The sequence below is a fragment of the Parasteatoda tepidariorum genome, chromosome 9 (genome assembly GCF_982258835.1).
Source record: "Parasteatoda tepidariorum strain Cologne lab strain chromosome 9, Ptep-v5.0, whole genome shotgun sequence".
In the NCBI taxonomy this organism is placed as follows: Eukaryota; Metazoa; Arthropoda; class Arachnida; order Araneae; family Theridiidae; genus Parasteatoda; species Parasteatoda tepidariorum.
The window spans coordinates 79,437,374-79,458,843 of record NC_141763.1 but is presented as its reverse complement, the minus strand read 5'-3'; the positions used below and the strand labels follow the sequence as shown (position 1 = coordinate 79,458,843).

At 37.2% G+C, this 21,470-nt stretch overlaps 1 protein-coding gene across 1 annotated transcript; it reads right to left on the bottom strand.

The window, feature by feature from the left end:
* Window positions 1-7,856: 7,856 nt before the first annotated feature.
* On the bottom strand, window positions 7,857-21,431 carry LOC147804269 (uncharacterized). The gene is made up of 9 exons (XM_087151485.1): window positions 21,416-21,431; window positions 19,929-20,780; window positions 18,147-19,031; window positions 16,397-17,248; window positions 14,303-15,499; window positions 12,599-13,405; window positions 10,854-11,702; window positions 9,454-9,957; window positions 7,857-8,355 (listed from the first exon to the last, which is right to left on the bottom strand). The coding sequence occupies exons 1-9, from the start codon at window positions 21,429-21,431 to the stop codon at window positions 7,925-7,927; spliced, it is 6,393 nt and encodes a 2,130-aa protein (XP_087007611.1). The 3' UTR covers window positions 7,857-7,924.
* Window positions 21,432-21,470: the final 39 nt, after the last annotated feature.

Genomic DNA, 21,470 nt, shown 5'->3' with positions numbered 1-21,470 from the left:
TCGCACTTTCACATGTGAATGCACACTCGCGAAGTATTGACGTAATTTCAAAGGAATCAAACATGTTTTCGATGCACTTAATTTCTAAGAGGAAATAAAAGAGCACTAAGCAATTAAAAAATTGCAGGTATTTGATAATTTCACATTTCTTCAGTTAAATATTTGCAGCCTAAAAAAGGTATGAAAAGTTGAAGGTTAAATGAGCAAATTCGAAACATAATTTCGTAATAACAAACTGGCTCAAGGAATCGTATCAAATTGCGCACGTTGGTAAGTGATAACTCAAATTCGAACTTCGGGTGTCGCAATAATTACACGTTAAAATATTTTCAGAGTAATTAATAATCTTTCGTTGATTCATATGTTCACAATTGCCACTGAAATTTCCTGATTAAGTGTCAGGGTTCCGTCAAAAATTGGTCGATCATTTAGGAATCCATAACCGAAAAAACTTGGGAACCGCTGCTCTAAACGATAAAGTCATGTTTAAGAAATGAAATTTCAACAACTATTAACATATATTTACAAACACTATTATAAATTTCCATTGCAACCATCTAAAAAAAGAGCTACAGACCTTTGGACTCTTTTTAAAAAATACTGAATTAAAAAAAGAAACATGTACTAAATAATTCATGCAGGTGAACGACTTGAGATATTACGAAATTATCTATATATACTATATTTTTCTTACACGGCGACAAAAAAAAGCCTCATTACAACTCCCCGAATGGAAACGCTGGAAAATCGACCAATGATTGCCGCTAAAAATTTCACATGCCAAATCTAGCTGAGGTAGCTCAAAATATATAGCTTTTAAAAACGGAAACTGAAATAACCCTAAGCTAGGCAGACGTGAGTAGTCTTTGTCGATAGATCTCTATTTTAGTATTTTGTCGAAAGCGCTTTTTTTCACGAATTTATATATTGCGAATTTATTTGACGATTTTTGATTTATATCACAAATTTATGTGTTTTATTATTGTTATTAGTTATTCATTGAAAAATTAGTCCCAGTCGTGCTGTTACGCTTTAAGATTTTATACTATAGCACATTTCTAATAGGTTCAACGAATTACATGCCATTTATTTGAATTCAAATTTATTTTAATGACTTAGTATTTACTAAAAAGATGTAATTTTTTTTAAAAAAAAAAGTTGTTATATGGATTTGAATGATTGTTTTGAATTCTTAGAATTTTGTGTATTTGCAATGTACTTAAGTTAGTAGCGAGCGAAGCGAATTTGGTTTGCGAAGCAAACCATTTAAGATTGCGTAGCAATTTCCGGGGGTTGGCGAGCGTTAGCGAGCAGGGGGCGCAGTCCACTAGTTTTTATTTATCAGTTAATTCTTAAAAAAATAATAATTTTAAGAGTAATTGGAAAAACGGAATCAAATGCTATGTCCATATACTTAAATATATAGGTCCTTTTTCTTAAATACGTAATTTGAGCTATCTCCATTATCTCAAATATTCCTTTCTTTAACCGTGTCTATTTCCTTAAAAACACAGTTGGAACAGTGCCCATTTTCTTAAACACATTTCAAGTTATATTCATTTCTTTTACACACCCTTTGCGTCAACTATTGCATTTCTGCAGTTTTGAATGACAATTTCAACAATTACTGCTGCGGTGTGCCTCGGCAACCATCCAGTCCCTTAGTATGTGCCTCGGCAACCATGCAAAAAAAGCACTTTAACTTGCAGTGACTCCCCGTGGCAGAAACACGGCGACACAGCGACATTGTCGCAGAAAGCGACTGAGTTCTTGCAGAAAGATTTTTTTTATTTGGGAAATAAAAATTTTTGGTTTGCCACAAACAAAAGTTCTCAAAATAAAATCTGCAGAAACAGAAGCTGTTTTACCAACAAAAAAAATCATTTTCTTCAGAAACAAAAAAATTCTGCAGAAGCAATAATGGTTCTGCAAACTTTTTTTCTTACAGAATTGTTTTAAATATTTTTTTTTTCTAACGTACCGCGGAAGGAGAAAGCGCTCGTAATTCTCTGTTAATCTCCAACACAAACTGTTACTGGATAAAAAGGGGAGAATTTTTTTCCCCTTTATTAAGCTATTTTTGGAAATTTGCCAACTTCGGTCTCTATCGCTGGCGCAGTAATTTGCTTTGTGTTTTTTTATGAGAACAGAGCATTTTAACGCATGCGAAAAAATTCGCATCCAATGAATATGGCTCTAATACCGATGTTTCAGTACTGATAAAGACTATTTCGTTTCGAGATGTTGAATAGACTTGAGCATATTGAGTCGGAAACTGCTTCTGCATACTTCGTGTGGAATCAGTGCTATATATTTACACAATACAGTGCGAAATCACAAGCGCTGTGTATTTTTTTCGTTCTGAACTTAATCTGATCACGAAAAAAGTTTTATTTACCTCCTTTTTTAAAAAAAAAAAATCTTTCAATAAGTCAGTACAATATTAATCGAATCTAATTAATTAGGTGAAATTAATTAGATGTAGAAAAAATTGAAGCAAACATTGCTTTAATTTTTTTGCTTTTAGAATTCGGTTATAGTCAATACTATTTTATTATTTTGATTACTCAACTTCAATATTAATTTTTTCACCTGATTTGTTTCTGTACCTGATATAACTACTATAGTGAAACATTAAATCATACTGTTTTAAACTGATACTTCAAATTCAGTTATCTTGTTTTATAAATTTAATCTTATTGTCCATTCTTAGCTATTTCTATAAGTTCTATCTTATTACAGGCTCTGGGTAATCTTTATTTATGCTCTAGTAAGCATTTTTGTCTTCAGATCTATACATTTATAACTTTTCGTTATTATCGAAGATTATACAAATTTATACTTAAACAATTTAAACTTATTAAGAAATGTAAACTTATATTATGAAATTACAGTTCTATTCTATGCATGTAGACTTATTTTATAAACACGAATTTCATCTATTATTATAAATTCATTACACATACATTTATAACGATAAAAATATCTTGCAGAAAGATATTGGTTCTAATTAGGTTTGTCGCAGAAAGTCAGAAAAAATTCTGCCACAGGGCAGTGACTCATGTGAAACCTGTTTTCTACCAGCAACTCGACGCTACACATCAGTTTACCTCGTGCGCTGGTCGGTGATGGCGCTACTCGGCTCTACAATAATCTTAATTTCATTTAACTTTCTGTATTTTTATTTGTAATTCTTAATTATGTTTAAATTAAATTTATTCTTTAAATTTTAATTGGTAATTTGTTTAAATGTTTATAAAAACTTAATTTACCAAAACTGCAATCGCTCAACCTGAGACTAATATAGGGGATGCCTTTATATCTATGCATGCAACATTGCGCTTAATACACATTGTTCGACTTCTTTCTACCACATGGCGAAACTGTGGTGATTATTAGATTTGAAGTTCAATTGGTAACTTAGAAAGTTACGCACGTTTGTTTGAGGAATATGAAAGAAATTGAAATTTTTGAATCTTTATGTCATTATAGTCAGTGTTGCAAAAATGTAACAATCAATGTTTCGTCATTTTGCATAATGTTGTAGAAATGTAATGATCCATGGTTTGTCATTTTTCGCAATGTTGTTAATGTTGCAGAAATGTAACAATCAATGCCTTATCATTTTTCAAAGTCTTGTAGAAATGCGACAAACCCTTTTTTTCTAAAAATTTTTTAATTTTACTTTTATTCATGTAAATTTTTTATATCCTTATATTGATGCATTCTAATGTATTTGCATTTAAAAAAAGAATTAGTGGTGTTAAGATATGAAGTGTTAAGTTACTTATAAATAGTAACATTTTGAGTATTTTTGCTTCCATTGTAAGTATTATGTTTATGCTCTTACTATGGTGTTACCAAAAATCTTAACCTTTTTTTCAAGTCATTAGCTGTAGATGAAAAGATAGTGGTGGTTAAAAAAAACCTGAAAAAAGGCCTTAAAATCAAGTAAAAAAGAATAAAAATGAAACAAACATGATTCAAAAATATTAATTAGTTGCTGAATCAAAGTGGAAATTCAAGGTATGCAATTCTCTGTTGGTTAACATGGATAAAGTGAAATCCTTTTTCTGTTTTAAAGAGACTTTTAATCCTTTGCCTGTGACACCCGAACTCAGTTTGGGCAGCGCAAATGCGTCAATTTTGAAATGCTCGACATGAGTTCAGGCAAGAGAAAATTGTTGCTTCAATTCCGTAAAGCTCAGTTCGTCCGATGCATAATATGTAATTTATTATTTTCTCAATAGATGGTGATACTTAATTGTAAATATTCCCGCGAAAATTTTGATAGTTTCGCGCCATTTCCTGGATTTTTGTAATTTGTCGGTAATTTAAAAGAATCTAAGGGACATGGAATGCATGACAGTTGATATAATGATAAATACTGTTGTATTAGTTGCATAGTATTGTTGTATATTTATCTTGAAAATTATATAATTTGATTTACTTTGCTAGAATTTGAGCAAAAACTACTGTAATTTATTAACATTTCCCATATATGTGAACACATTGAATATTGTAGTTATTTCGTTTAATTTTTTTTAAAAATAATCCATTTTTAACATTTTGATGATAATTTTTGACGAGCAAAATTAAAGGGAAATTTTTTCCTTCCACTTTTTGTACGTTTTTCGCAAATATGATTTAAAGAAATGGAAATAGTTAATTTCTTTGGTATCTTTTAATGAAGATGAAACTTTATTTGTTGTGAAAAAGAAAAGTCTTTAAAGGCTCTGCGTACTATATATATATATATATATATATATATATATATATATATATATATATATATATATATATATATATATATATATATATATGTATATATATATATATATATATATATATATATATATATATATATATATATATATATATATATATATATATATATACACTGGTTATCATAAATTAAGGAAAAATCACAAAAATAGCGATAACTCTTTCAAAAGTAAGCCAAACCGTGCAAAATTTGCATATGTTGTCCACTAAGAGTAGCTGAGTAAAATTGCAATATGCAAATTAGTGGCGCTGCACTCGGCTTACGTCATCTGCCTGGAGCATAAAAGTCCAAGTTTGAGAGAAAGCACACAAATTTTACTGTGATTGCGACATTGAAAATCTGAGATAGCCAATTCGTAATAATGACCTCTAGGCATCATTTGCCTGAAGAACTACGATGGAGAGCCATCGGGAGACTAGAGGCAGGGCAGAGTCAATCAGAAGTGGCCAGATGGCTAAATGTGAGTCCATCTGTGGTTCATAGACTTTGGAGGCAATTTCAAACCACAGATTCGGCATCTAGGAGGTTCAGTCAAGGACGGCCAACTGTTACGACCAGTGCCGATGACCGATATTTGACATTAAGTGCACGCAGGAATAGAACCGCTACTCCGACACATCTTAGATCCTCTCTTGCTGCAGCCACCGGAAGGTTGGTGTCAACGTCAACTGTGCGCAGAAGGCTCCACGAAGGTGGTCTGTATGCGAGACGACCAGCCATTTGCGTGCCGCTCACATCACGCCATAGGAGAGACCGTTTGCAGTGGGCCCGACAACATGTCCACTGGACGTCAGATCAATGGAGGCCTGTTCTCTTTACGGATGAGTCCAGGTTTAGTCTAGAAAGTGACAGTAGACGTTATTTGATATGGAGAGAACCTGGGACCCGTTATCATCCATCAAACATCCGTGAAAGAGATGCATACGGAAGAGGCAGTGTCTGTGTTTGGGGAGCCATATCCTTAGGAGGGCGCACATACCTCCATGTCTTTCCAAGGGGAACCGTGAATGCTCAGGTTTATCGAGACAACATCCTTGATGCTTATGTGCGCCCATATGCCGGGGCAATTGGTGATTGCTTCCTGTTACAGGACGATAATGCAAGACCACACAGAGCTCGCATTGTTGATGATTATCTTCAACAGGAAACAATTACTCGCATGGAGTGGCCAGCTCGATCCCCGGACTTGAATCCTATCGAGCACGTTTGGGATGCTCTAGGGAGGCGTGTATCTGCCATCAATCCGCCCCCTCAGACCCTTGCCACGCTTGCAACTGCTTTACAAGAGCAATGGCTCTCACTTCCTATTGAACTGATAGACCGCATAATTGAAAGCATCACACATCGCTGTTTGTGCTGTATTGCTTCTAGAGGCAATCATATTCCATATTAAAGGTACTTTTTCTATTGCAAACCGATACTTCCAATTTGTTTATTTTATACATGTGCTAATTTCTATACTACTATTAATGTCTGATAATTTCTTTTTATGTTGTTTAATACCTTACTATGTGTTGTATATTGTGGGTAAGTTTCATAAAATTCCATGTGTAATTTCTTGAGTTATCGCGATTTTTGTGAATTTTCCTTAATTTATGATAACCAGTGTATATATATATATATATATATATATATATATATATATATATATATATATATATATATATATATATATATATATATATATATATATATATATATATATATATATATGTATGTATGTCAGCACCAAATTCCTAGTTTTATTCCAATTGTTTTTCCTTAGCAATATGAATTTTTTTTCTATTTTTTCTTTTTTCAGAAGGCCACAAGAGGATCTGCATTAAATTTTTGAAATTTTAATTCGGTTTTTTAAAAAGTTAGCTTAAAGATTCAATTTTCAACTTGATTATTCATTTTATTCATCGAGTAAAGAAGAAAAATGTCAGACAAAATTTTGATGCCATTGAAAAAATTAATTATTAAATAAAATAAAGATAGCATACATTCATAAAGAATGCTGCAGTTTGACATCTGTTTTGAAGTTATTTGTCATTAAGAAAGTTTACAGAATCAATACATCAAGGAAATTGTCAGTCAGAATTGTTTCTTCCCATAGTCCCTTAAAATGAATGGACAAAATGAGATGAATTTAGTAAAAATGCAGATGCTGGAAGGGAGCTTCGTGTAGGAAAATTTAGAAAATGAAAAGTCTAGATAAAAAGTAAATAATTTTATATTCATCATTTTAAAATTCGTAATTTTAAATTAATGCTAAAACGCATTGAAGATATGCTTTTGAAGAAATCGATTTTACCGTTGAAGACTTCGCTTATCAAAAATCACGAAAAGTATTCTTACCCTAAAGCTTAGTGTTACGATACTTATCGAGTTATAACTTAAGAAGACGCTATACCATGGAAGAAACTTTTTACGGCAAATTCTCTTTCACTTCCATAAGTAATTTAGTAAGTATAGAAAAAGTGAGTTTAGACAACCTAGAGTAATCCATAAAGAAATTTTCAAAATGTGAAAATGAAAACATATTGTGAGAGGATAACTTAGTATTAGGCAAAGGGGATGTTATTTTCCACTAATTAGTTAGCATTTTTATGTTTTTAAATTTTTTTCCAGCAATTGAAACTTCGAGGCTAACCGTGCTTGAACTCGGTTTTTCCATACTTTAAATTTTAGATTAGTTACGGTGGTGAAGCAGAATTTGCGATGATAAGCCATATAGCGTCCGCTTAAGCACATGGATTTTTTTTACGAAAGTATTAAGGCTATTTTTTTTATGAGAAATGTTTTTTGCATTTGTTTTTCACTTCTGTAACATAATAATTTTTAAAAACTATGCAAAATTCTATTTTTTTTTAAATTCTGAGAAAGGCTTTTAATATAGGACCTTTGAAACCTAAAAACGGCCCTGTGATAATTAAATAAGAAATTATAAAGAGCGATTTCCTTTATTTTGTCAATCACATATGTTTTCTTACTTGTATATGTTCTTTTACAGCTACATAAATTTAATTTTCTCAATCATTATTGAAACATTAATAAAATTTTTGGATACTAAATGAAACATGACATATATATGAGAATGCTTTTATTTAAATCAATATGTTGCGTATACATAAACAAATCAAATGGCAACAAGATTTAGACTCCAAATTTCGTTCTCACCGACACACTAAACGCTGCATAATCAGCTGGAAATACGACTCGTGATCTGGGAGCAATTAAAACTTGTATGGCAGCTTCAAGGGCGTCTAACAGCAGACGTACATCAGTTCTAGATGGACAGCCATTTGAGTCATTTCCTGTTAACAGCTGTGAGAGACTGTTTCCGAATAAATTGTAGTTAAAACCTTGGGCTTGCAGAGATTGTTGAACGATGTTTATTAAAACTGATACTCTTTGCATGTCTGATCCTGCAAATGGTCTTTTCATGGGTGCATTTGGTCTACCCAAATTATATGGACTGCGATCGAAAGGTCTTGTAGGCATTCTTGGCCCATATGGGAGTCCTAGTCCCGGTCTATTTGGTCTTCCTAATCCTGGTCCATAAGGTTGTACTGGTCCGTTAAGTCCTTAAAAATATACAAATATTATTAAAGATGATCAAATAAATAAAAAGTAAATAATAATATCTTTAACCTAAGTATGTTTCCTAAGCACTGTCATGGAAAAAATATCGTTTTGTTACATAAGGTAAAACAAAAACTTAGCAGATAATAGAAAAAACAGAATCTAAGTTTCTATTCTAAGAAAAATAATCAGTTCATAAGGTAAAAATGCTGTCTCGTTTATTTTGATTTTTGGTAACACAGGAACAGTACGAAGTAAATAGTGTTACAAAATGAGTACGATTCCGAAGCTAAATCTTTCATTAAATAATTTTCCTCATTTAAAAATTGTAGGAAAAATTTGGTGTTATCTACTGTAATAGTTACTGTTATGTAAAATTATCTGCTAGAAAAAAATTACTAATAATTTTAAATATATTAGACTTTTTTTTGAAACGGGATGAAAAGTTATTTTAATCTCTATAAAATGGTATAAAAATTTTATTGCAAATGAATTCAGGAATTATTCCTACATTGACATGTTTTTTTGAAGTCTTTGTTAACTAATGTTAATTTCAAAAGTTTTCAACCATTCCATTGGTGTTATTTTCGGAAAATAGAGTTTTGCCAAATAGGAGTTCTTTATAACTTGCTATTCTTTAATATATAGTTATTTTTTTTTCTGTTTGTAACTAGCGTAGTACAGCGGTCTCGATTCTGAGTTTTCGACTATCTAGGTTAAACTCCGTACCTTTGAAATTTTGAGCTGAAACCGGAAGTCAAAGAAACACCTGGATCAAGCATTTGATGAAACTAAGCTTTGTATTTGTCTTTTTAAAGAAACAAGCTCGCGTTTCCGTTATGTGGAGCGGAAAACCATGAAACTCTCTAACAATTTGTAAAACTGCAAAGAGATTTCTTGCAATGATATGCCAACCACTGAGGATCTTTTATGTCAGTACCGAGGTTGGTTAGAGTCGAGATCAAAATTCATATCGACCAGCAACGCTAAGATTCTATCCCTGGGCGATTCCGTGTGAGAAATGCAATCTATTCCTTGAGCCAAGGCATGGTGAACATATTTTATAAACATATTTATAGAAGCATGAATTTTTAACCTACCTGATTCATTGTTTGGTCCTTCTGGTTTATTTGGTCCTCCTGGCCCGAACGGTCCTCCTGAACCTTTGTTTGGTCCTTCTGGCCCAAATGGTCCTCCTGAGCCTTGGTTCGGTCCTCCTGGTCCCTTTGGTTCTCCTGGTCCTACATTGCTTGGACCCTCAGGATATATATTGACCTCAGTGTCTACATTAATAGGTCTTTCGGCATTTGGTCCGTTTGGTCCTCCTGGTCCGTTTGGTCCTTCTGGGTTCTTTGGTCCTCCTGGGCCATAAGGTGACGCTCCTGGTCCCTTTGGTCCTCCTGGTCCGTTTGGTCCTTCTGGATTCTTTGGTCCTCCAGGACCGTTTGGTCCTCCTGGTCCGTTTGGTCCTCCTGGTCCGTTTGGTCCTTCTGGATTCTTTGGTCCTCCTGGTCCCTTTGGTCCTCCTGGGCCGTTTGGATATATATTGACCTCAGTGTCTACGTTAATAGGTCCTTTATTTGGTCCTTCTGGTCCATTTGGTCCTTTTTATAAAAATGAATAAGTAATTTTAAATTTCGTTTTATGAAGTATCGTAATTAGTGTTACAAAATGAGTACGATTCCAAAGCTAAATCTTTCATTAAATAATTTTCCTCATTTAAAAATTGTAGGAAAAAACTGGTGTTATCTACTGTAATAGTTACTGTTATGTAAAATTATCTGCTAGAAAAAAATTACTAATAATTTTAAATATATCAGACTTTTTTTGAAACGGGATGAAAAGTGTTATTTTAATCTCTATAAAATGGTATAAAAATTTTATTGCAAATGAATTCTGGAATTACTCTTATATTGACATGTTTTTTTGAAGTCTTTGTTAACTAATGTTAATTTTCAAAAGTTTTCAACCATTCCATTGGTAATATTTTCGGAAAATAGAGTTTTGTCAAATAGGAGTTCTTTATAACTTGCTATTCTTTAATATGTAATTATTTTTTTTCTGTTTGTAACTAGCGTAGTATAGCGGTCTCGATTCTGAGTTTACGACTATCTAGGTTAAACTCCGTACCTTTGAAATTTTGAGCTGAATCCGGAAGTCAAAGAAACACCTGGATCAAGCATTTGATGAAACTAAGCTTTGTATTTGTCTTTTTAAAGAAACAAGCTCGCGTTTCCGTTACGTGGAGCGAAAACCATGAAACTCTCTAACAATTTGAAAAACTGCAAAGAGATTTCTTGCAATGATATGCCAACCACTGAGGATCTTTTATGTCAGTACCGAGGTTGGTGAGAGTCGAGATCAAAATTCATATCGACCAGCAACGCTAAGATTCTATCCCTGGGCGATTCCGTGTGAGAAATGCAATCTATTCCTTGAGCCAAGGTATGGTGAACATATTTTATAAACATATTTATAGAAGCATAAATTTTTAACCTACCTGATTCATTGTTTGGTCCTTCTGGTTTATTTGGTCCTCCTGGCCCGAACGGTCCTCCTGAACCTTTGTTTGGTCCTTCTGGCCCAAATGGTCCTCCTGGCCCAAATGGTCCTCCTGGTCCCTTTGGTTCTCCTGGTCCATTTGGTCCTTCATTGCTTGGACCCTCAGGATATATATTGACCTCAGTGTCTACATTAATAGGTCTTTCGGCATTTGGTCCGTTTGGTCCTCCTGGTCCGTTTGGTCCTTCTGGGTTCTTTGGTCCTCCTGGGCCATAAGGTGACGCTCCTGGTCCCTTTGGTCCTCCTGGTCCGTTTGGTCCTTCTGGATTCTTTGGTCCACCCGGACCGTTTGGTCCTCCTGGTCCGTTTGGTCCTCCTGGTCCGTTTGGTCCTTCTGGATTCTTTGGTCCACCGGGGCCATTCGGTCCATAAGGTGACGTACCTGGTCCCTTTGGTCCTCCTGGGCCGTTTGGTCCTTCATTGCTTGGACCCTCAGGATATATATTAACCTCAGTGTCTACATTAATAGGTCTTTCGGCATTTGGTCCGTTTGGTCCTCCTGGTCTGTTTGGTCCTCCTGGTCCGTTTGGTCCTTCTGGGTTCTTTGGTCCTCCTGGGCCATAAGGTGACGCTCCTGGTCCGTTTGGTCCTCCTGGTCCGTTTGGTCCTTCTGGATTCTTTGGTCCTCCAGGACCGTTTGGTCCGTTTGGTCCTCCTGGTCCGTTTGGTCCTTCTGGATTCTTTGGTCCTCCTGGTCCCTTTGGTCCTCCAGGGCCGTTTGGATATATATTGACCTCAGTGTCTACGTTAATAGGTCCTTTATTTGGTCCTTCTGGTCCATTTGGTCCTTTTTATAAAAATGAATAAGTAATTTTAAATTTCGTTTTATTAAGTATCGTAATTAGTGTTACAAAATGAGTACGATTCCGAAGCTAAATCTTTCATTAAATAATTTTCCTCATTTAAAAATTGTAGGAAAAAATTGGTGTTATCTACTGTAATAGTTACTGTTATGTAAAATTATCTGCTAGAAAAAAATTACTAATAATTTTAAATATATTAGACTTTTTTTGAAACGGGATGAAAAGTTATTTTAATCTCTATAAAATGGTATAAAAATTTTATTGCAAATGAATTCTGGAATTATTCCTACATTGACATGTTTTTTTGAAGTCTTTGTTAACTAATGTTAATTTTCAAAAGTTTTCAACCATTCCATTGGTGTTATTTTCGGAAAATAGAGTTTTGCCAAATAGGAGTTCTTTATAACTTGCTATTCTTTAATATATAGTTATTTTTTTTTCTGTTTGTAACTAGCGTAGTACAGCGGTCTCGATTCTGAGTTTTCGACTATCTAGGTTAAACTCCGTACCTTTGAAATTTTGAGCTGAAACCGGAAGTCAAAGAAACACCTGGATCAAGCATTTGATGAAACTAAGCTTTGTATTTGTCTTTTTAAAGAAACAAGCTCGCGTTTCCGTTATGTGGAGCGGAAAACCATGAAACTCTCTAACAATTTGAAAAACTGCAAAGAGATTTCTTGCAATGATATGCCAACCACTGAGGATCTTTTATGTCAGTACCGAGGTTGGTTAGAGTCGAGATCAAAATTCATATCGACCAGCAACGCTAAGATTCTATCCCTGGGCGATTCCGTGTGAGAAATGCAATCTATTCCTTGAGCCAAGGCATGGTGAACATATTTTATAAACATATTTATAGAAGCATGAATTTTTAACCTACCTGATTCATTGTTTGGTCCTTCTGGTTTATTTGGTCCTCCTGGCCCGAACGGTCCTCCTGAACCTTTGTTTGGTCCTTCTGGCCCAAATGGTCCTCCTGAGCCTTGGTTCGGTCCTCCTGGTCCCTTTGGTTCTCCTGGTCCTACATTGCTTGGACCCTCAGGATATATATTGACCTCAGTGTCTACATTAATAGGTCTTTCGGCATTTGGTCCGTTTGGTCCTCCTGGTCCGTTTGGTCCTTCTGGGTTCTTTGGTCCTCCTGGGCCATAAGGTGACGCTCCTGGTCCCTTTGGTCCTCCTGGTCCGTTTGGTCCTTCTGGATTCTTTGGTCCTCCCGGACCGTTTGGTCCTCCTGGTCCGTTTGGTCCTCCTGGTCCGTTTGGTCCTCCTGGTCCGTTTGGTCCTTCTGGATTCTTTGGTCCACCTGGGCCATTCGGTCCATAAGGGGACGTACCTGGTCCCTTTGGTCCTCCTGGGCCGTTTGGTCCTTCATTGCTTGGACCCTCAGGATATATATTAACCTCAGTGTCTACATTAATAGGTCTTTCGGCATTTGGTCCTCCTGGTCCGTTTGGTCCTTCTGGGTTCTTTGGTCCTCCTGGGCCATAAGGTGACGCTCCTGGTCCGTTTGGTCCTTCTGGATTCTTTGGTCCTCCAGGACCGTTTGGTCCTCCTGGTCCGTTTGGTCCTTCTGGATTCTTTGGTCCTCCTGGTCCCTTTGGTCCTCCAGGGCCGTTTGGATATATATTGACCTCAGTGTCTACGTTAATAGGTCCTTTATTTGGTCCTTCTGGTCCATTTGGTCCTTTTTATAAAAATGAATAAGTAATTTTAAATTTCGTTTTATTAAGTATCGTAATTAGTGTTACAAAATGAGTACGATTCCGAAGCTAAATCTTTCATTAAATAATTTTCCTCATTTAAAAATTGTAGGAAAAAACTGGTGTTATCTACTGTAACAGTTACTGTTATGTAAAATTATCTGCTAGAAAAAAATTACTAATAATTTTAAATATATTAGACTTTTTTTGAAACGGGATGAAAAGTGTTATTTTAATCTCTATTAAACGGTATAAAAATTTTATTGCAAATGAATTCTGGAATTATTCTTATATTGACATGTTTTTTTGAAGTCTTTGTTAACTAATGTTAATTTTCAAAAGTTTTCAACCATTCCATTGGTGTTATTTTCGGAAAATAGAGTTTTGCCAAATAGGAGTTCTTTATAACTTGCTATTCTTTAATATGTAGTTATTTTTTTTTCTGTTTGTAACTAGCGTAGTATAGCGGTCTCGATTCTGAGTTTACGACTATCTAGGGTAAACTCCGTACCTTTGAAATTTTGAGCTGAATCCGGAAGTCAAAGAAACACCTGGATCAAGCATTTGATGAAACTAAGCTTTGTATTTGTCTTTTTAAAGAAACAAGCTCGCGTTTCCGTTACGTGGAGCGAAAACCATGAAACTCTCTAACAATTTGAAAAACTGCAAAGGGATTTCTTGCAATGATATGCCAACCACTGAGGATCTTTTATGTCAGTACCGAGGTTGGTGAGAGTCGAGATCAAAATTCATATCGACCAGCAACGCTAAGATTCTATCCCTGGGCGATTCCGTGTGAGAAATGCAATCTATTCCTTGAGCCAAGGCATGGTGAACATATTTTATAAACATATTTATAGAAGCATAAATTTTTAACCTACCTGATTCATTGTTTGGTCCTTCTGGTTTATTTGGTCCTCCTGGCCCGAACGGTCCTCCTGAACCTTTGTTTGGTCCTTCTGGCCCAAATGGTCCTCCTGGCCCAAATGGTCCTCCTGGTCCCTTTGGTTCTCCTGGTCCATTTGGTCCTTCATTGCTTGGACCCTCAGGATATATATTGACCTCAGTGTCTACATTAATAGGTCTTTCGGCATTTGGTCCGTTTGGTCCTCCTGGTCCGTTTGGTCCTTCTGGGTTCTTTGGTCCTCCTGGTCCGTTTGATCCTTCTGGGTTCTTTGGTCCTCCTGGGCCATAAGGTGACGCTCCTGGTCCCTTTGGTCCTCCTGGTCCGTTTGGTCCTTCTGGATTCTTTGGTCCTCCCGGACCGTTTGGTCCTCCTGGTCCGTTTGGTCCTTCTGGATTCTTTGGTCCACCGGGGCCATTCGGTCCATAAGGTGACGTACCTGGTCCCTTTGGTCCTCCTGGGCCGTTTGGTCCTTCATTGCTTGGACCCTCAGGATATATATTAACCTCAGTGTCTACATTAATAGGTCTTTCGGCATTTGGTCCGTTTGGTCCTCCTGGTCCGTTTGGTCCTTCTGGGTTCTTTGGTCCTCCTGGGCCATAAGGTGACGCTCCTGGTCCCTTTGGTCCTCCTGGTCCGTTTGGTCCTTCTGGATTCTTTGGTCCTCCCGGACCGTTTGGTCCTCCTGGTCCGTTTGGTCCTCCTGGTCCGTTTGGTCCTTCTGGATTCTTTGGTCCACCGGGGCCATTCGGTCCATAAGGTGACGTACCTGGTCCCTTTGGTCCTCCTGGGCCGTTTGGTCCTTCATTGCTTGGACCCTCAGGATATATATTAACCTCAGTGTCTACATTAATAGGTCTTTCGGCATTTGGTCCGTTTGGTCCTCCTGGTCCGTTTGGTCCTCCTGGTCCGTTTGGTCCTTCTGGGTTCTTTGGTCCTCCTGGGCCATAAGGTGACGCTCCTGGTCCGTTTGGTCCTCCTGGTCCGTTTGGTCCTTCTGGATTCTTTGGTCCTCCAGGACCGTTTGGTCCGATTGGTCCTCCTGGTCCGTTTGGTCCTTCTGGATTCTTTGGTCCTCCTGGTCCCTTTGGTCCTCCTGGGCCGTTTGGATATATATTGACCTCAGTGTCTACGTTAATAGGTCCTTTATTTGGTCCTCCTGGTCCATTTGGTCCTTTTTATAAAAATGAATAAGTAATTTTAAATTTCGTTTTATTAAGTATCGTAATTAGTGTTACAAAATGAGTACGATTCCGAAGCTAAATCTTTCATTAAATAATTTTCCTCATTTAAAAATTGTAGGAAAAAACTGGTGTTATCTACTGTAACAGTTACTGTTATGTAAAATTATCTGCTAGAAAAAAATTACTAATAATTTTAAATATATTAGACTTTTTTTGAAACGGGATGAAAAGTGTTATTTTAATCTCTATAAAACGGTATAAAAATTTTATTGCAAATGAATTCTGGAATTATTCTTATATTGACATGTTTTTTTGAAGTCTTTGTTAACTAATGTTAATTTTCAAAAGTTTTCAACCATTCCATTGGTGTTATTTTCGGAAAATAGAGTTTTTCCAAATAGGAGTTCTTTATATCTTGCTATTCTTTAATATGTAGTTATTTTTTTTTCTGTTTGTAACTAGCGTAGTATAGCGGTCTCGATTCTGAGTTTACGACTATCTAGGGTAAACTCCGTACCTTTGAAATTTTGAGCTGAATCCGGAAGTCAAAGAAACACCTGGATCAAGCATTTGATGAAACTAAGCTTTGTATTTGAAACTATAAAGAAACAAGCTCGCGTTTCCGTTACGTGGAGCGAAAACCATGAAACTCTCTAACAATTTGAAAAACTGCAAAGGGATTTCTTGCAATGATATGCCAACCACTGAGGATCTTTTATGTCAGTACCGAGGTTGGTGAGAGTCGAGATCAAAATTCATATCGACCAGCAACGCTAAGATTCTATCCCTGGGCGATTCCGTTTGAGAAATGCAATCTATTCCTTGAGCCAAGGCATGGTGAGCATATTTTATAAACATATTTATAGAAGCATAAATTTTTAACCTACCTGATTCATTGTTTGGTCCTTCTGGTTTATTTGGTCCTCCTGGCCCGAACGGTCCTCCTGAACCTTTGTTTGGTCCTTCTGGCCCAAATGGTCCTCCTGAGCCTTGGTTCGGTCCTCCTGGTCCCTTTGGTTCTCCTGGTCCATTTGGTCCTTTATTGCTTGGACCCTCAGGATATATATTGACCTCAGTGTCTACATTAATAGGTCTTTCGGCATTTGGTCCGTTTGGTCCTCCTGGTCCGTTTGGTCCTTCTGGGTTCTTTGGTCCTCCTGGTCCGTTTGGTCCTTCTGGGTTCTTTGGTCCTCCTGGGCCATAAGGTGACGCTCCTGGTCCCTTTGGTCCTCCTGGTCCATTTGGTCCTTCTGGATTCTTTGGTCCTCCCGGACCGTTTGGTCCTCCTGGTCCGTTTGGTCCTTCTGGATTCTTTGGTCCACCTGGGCCATTCGGTCCATTAGGTGACGTACCTGGTCCCTTTGGTCCTCCTGGGCCGTTTGGTCCTTCATTGCTTGGACCCTCAGGATATATATTAACCTCAGTGTCTACATTAATAGGTCTTTCGGCATTTGGTCCGTTTGGTCCTCCTGGTCCGTTTGGTCCTTCTGGGTTCTTTGGTCCTCCTGGGCCATAAGGTGACGCTCCTGGTCCGTTTGGTCCTCCTGGTCCGTTTGGTCCTTCTGGATTCTTTGGTCCTCCAGGACCGTTTGGTCCGTTTGGTCCTCCTGGTCCGTTTGGTCCTTCTGGATTCTTTGGTCCTCCTGGTCCCTTTGGTCCTCCAGGGCCGTTTGGATATATATTGACCTCAGTGTCTACGTTAATAGGTCCTTTATTTGGTCCTTCTGGTCCATTTGGTCCTTTTTATAAAAATGAATAAGTAATTTTAAATTTCGTTTTATTAAGTATCGTAATTAGTGTTACAAAATGAGTACGATTCCGAAGCTAAATCTTTCATTAAATAATTTTCCTCATTTAAAAATTGTAGGAAAAAACTGGTGTTATCTACTGTAACAGTTAGTGTTATGTAAAATTATCTGCTAGAAAAAAATTACTAATAATTTTAAATATATTAGACTTTTTTTGAAACGGGATGAAAAGTGTTATTTTAATCTCTATAAAACGGTATAAAAATTTTATTGCAAATGAATTCTGGAATTATTCTTATATTGACATGTTTTTTTGAAGTCTTTGTTAACTAATGTTAATTTTCAAAAGTTTTCAACCATTCCATTGGTGTTATTTTCGGAAAATAGAGTTTTGCCAAATAGGAGTTCTTTATAACTTGCTATTCTTTAATATGTAGTTATTTTTTTTTTCTGTTTGTAACTAGCGTAGTATAGCGGTCTCGATTCTGAGTTTACGACTATCTAGGGTAAACTCCGTACCTTTGAAATTTTGAGGTGAATCCGGAAGTCAAAGAAACACCTGGATCAAGCATTTGATGAAACTAAGCTTTGTATTTGTCTTTTTAAAGAAACAAGCTCGCGTTTCCGTTACGTGGAGCGAAAACCATGAAACTCTCTAACAATTTGAAAAACTGCAAAGGGATTTCTTGCAATGATATGCCAACCACTGAGGATCTTTTATGTCAGTACCGAGGTTGGTGAGAGTCGAGATCAAAATTCATATCGACCAGCAACGCTAAGATTCTATCCCTGGGCGATTCCGTGTGAGAAATGCAATCTATTCCTTGAGCCAAGGCATGGTGAACATATTTTATAAACATATTTATAGAAGCATAAATTTTTAACCTACCTGATTCATTGTTTGGTCCTTCTGGTTTATTTGGTCCTCCTGGCCCGAACGGTCCTCCTGAACCTTTGTTTGGTCCTTCTGGCCCAAATGGTCCTCCTGGCCCAAATGGTCCTCCTGGTCCCTTTGGTTCTCCTGGTCCATTTGGTCCTTCATTGCTTGGACCCTCAGGATATATATTGACCTCAGTGTCTACATTAATAGGTCTTTCGGCATTTGGTCCGTTTGGTCCTCCTGGTCCGTTTGGTCCTTCTGGGTTCTTTGGTCCTCCTGGTCCGTTTGGTCCTTCTGGGTTCTTTGGTCCTCCTGGGCCATAAGGTGACGCTCCTGGTCCCTTTGGTCCTCCTGGTCCGTTTGGTCCTTCTGGATTCTTTGGTCCTCCCGGACCGTTTGGTCCTCCTGGTCCGTTTGGTCCTCCTGGTCCGTTTGGTCCTTCTGGATTCTTTGGTCCACCGGGGCCATTCGGTCCATAAGGTGACGTACCTGGTCCCTTTGGTCCTCCTGGGCCGTTTGGTCCTTCATTGCTTGGACCCTCAGGATATATATTAACCTCAGTGTCTACATTAATAGGTCTTTCGGCATTTGGTCCGTTTGGTCCTCCTGGTCCGTTTGGTCCTCCTGGTCCGTTTGGTCCTTCTGGGTTCTTTGGTCCTCCTGGGCCATAAGGTGACGCTCCTGGTCCGTTTGGTCCTCCTGGTCCGTTTGGTCCTTCTGGATTCTTTGGTCCTCCAGGACCGTTTGGTCCGATTGGTCCTCCTGGTCCGTTTGGTCCTTCTGGATTCTTTGGTCCTCCTGGTCCCTTTGGTCCTCCTGGGCCGTTTGGATATATATTGACCTCAGTGTCTACGTTAATAGGTCCTTTATTTGGTCCTCCTGGTCCATTTGGTCCTTTTTATAAAAATGAATAAGTAATTTTAAATTTCGTTTTATTAAGTATCGTAATTAGTGTTACAAAATGAGTACGATTCCGAAGCTAAATCTTTCATTAAATAATTTTCCTCATTTAAAAATTGTAGGAAAAAACTGGTGTTATCTACTGTAACAGTTACTGTTATGTAAAATTATCTGCTAGAAAAAAATTACTAATAATTTTAAATATATTAGACTTTTTTTGAAACGGGATGAAAAGTGTTATTTTAATCTCTATAAAACGGTATAAAAATTTTATTGCAAATGAATTCTGGAATTATTCTTATATTGACATGTTTTTTTGAAGTCTTTGTTAACTAATGTTAATTTTCAAAAGTTTTCAACCATTCCATTGGTGTTATTTTCGGAAAATAGAGTTTTTCCAAATAGGAGTTCTTTATATCTTGCTATTCTTTAATATGTAGTTATTTTTTTTTCTGTTTGTAACTAGCGTAGTATAGCGGTCTCGATTCTGAGTTTACGACTATCTAGGGTAAACTCCGTACCTTTGAAATTTTGAGCTGAATCCGGAAGTCAAAGAAACACCTGGATCAAGCATTTGATGAAACTAAGCTTTGTATTTGAAACTATAAAGAAACAAGCTCGCGTTTCCGTTACGTGGAGCGAAAACCATGAAACTCTCTAACAATTTGAAAAACTGCAAAGGGATTTCTTGCAATGATATGCCAACCACTGAGGATCTTTTATGTCAGTACCGAGGTTGGTGAGAGTCGAGATCAAAATTCATATCGACCAGCAACGCTAAGATTCTATCCCTGGGCGATTCCGTTTGAGAAATGCAATCTATTCCTTGAGCCAAGGCATGGTGAGCATATTTTATAAACATATTTATAGAAGCATAAATTTTTAACCTACCTGATTCATTGTTTGGTCCTTCTGGTTTATTTGGTCCTCCTGGCCCGAACGGTCCTCCTGAACCTTTGTTTGGTCCTTCTGGCCCAAATGGTCCTCCTGAGCCTTGGTTCGGTCCTCCTGGTCCCTTTGGTTCTCCTGGTCCATTTGGTCCTTTATTGCTTGGACCCTCAGGATATATATTGACCTCAGTGTCTACATTAATAGGTCTTTCGGCATTTGGTCCGTTTGGTCCTCCTGGTCCGTTTGGTCCTTCTGGGTTCTTTGGTCCTCCTGGTCCGTTTGGTCCTTCTGGGTTCTTTGGTCCTCCTGGGCCATAAGGTGACGCTCCTGGTCCCTTTGGTCCTCCTGGTCCATTTGGTCCTTCTGGATTCTTTGGTCCTCCCGGACCGTTTGGTCCTCCTGGTCCGTTTGGTCCTTCTGGATTCTTTGGTTCACCTGGGCCATTCGGTCCATTAGGTGACGTACCTGGTCCCTTTGGTCCTCCTGGGCCGTTTGGTCCTTCATTGCTTGGACCCTCAGGATATATATTAACCTCAGTGTCTACATTAATAGGTCTTTCGGCATTTGGTCCGTTTGGTCCTCCTGGTCCGTTTGGTCCTTCTGGGTTCTTTGGTCCTCCTGGGCCATAAGGTGACGCTCCTGGTCCGTTTGGTCCTCCTGGTCCGTTTGGTCCTTCTGGATTCTTTGGTCCTCCAGGACCGTTTGGTCCGTTTGGTCCTCCTGGTCCGTTTGGTCCTTCTGGATTCTTTGGTCCTCCTGGTCCCTTTGGTCCTCCTGGGCCGTTTGGATATATATTGACCTCAGTGTCTACGTTAATTGGTCCTTTATTTGGTCCTTCTGGTCCATTTGGTCCTTTTTATAAAAATGAATAAGTAATTTTAAATTTCGTTTAAGTATCGTAATTAGTGTTACAAAATGAGTACGATTCCGAAGCTAAATCTTTCATTAAATAATTTTCCTCATTTAAAAATTGTAGGAAAAAACTGGTGTTATCTACTGTAACAGTTACTGTTATGTAAAATTATCTGCTAGAAAAAAATTACTAATAATTTTAAATATATTAGACTTTTTTTGAAACGGGATGAAAAGTGTTATTTTAATCTCTATAAAACGGTATAAAAATTTTATTGCAAATGAATTCTGGAATTATTCTTATATTGACATGTTTTTTTGAAGTCTTTGTTAACTAATGTTAATTTTCAAAAGTTTTCAACCATTCCATTGGTGTTATTTTCGGAAAATAGAGTTTTGCCAAATAGGAGTTCTTTATAACTTGCTATTCTTTAATATGTAGTTATTTTTTTTTCTGTTTGTAACTAGCGTAGTATAGCGGTCTCGATTCTGAGTTTACGACTATCTAGGGTAAACTCCGTACCTTTGAAATTTTGAGCTGAATCCGGAAGTCAAAGAAACACCTGGATCAAGCATTTGATGAAACTAAGCTTTGTATTTGTCTTTTTAAAGAAACAAGCTCGCGTTTCCGTTACGTGGAGCGAAAACCATGAAACTCTCTAACAATTTGAAAAACTGAAAAGGGATTTC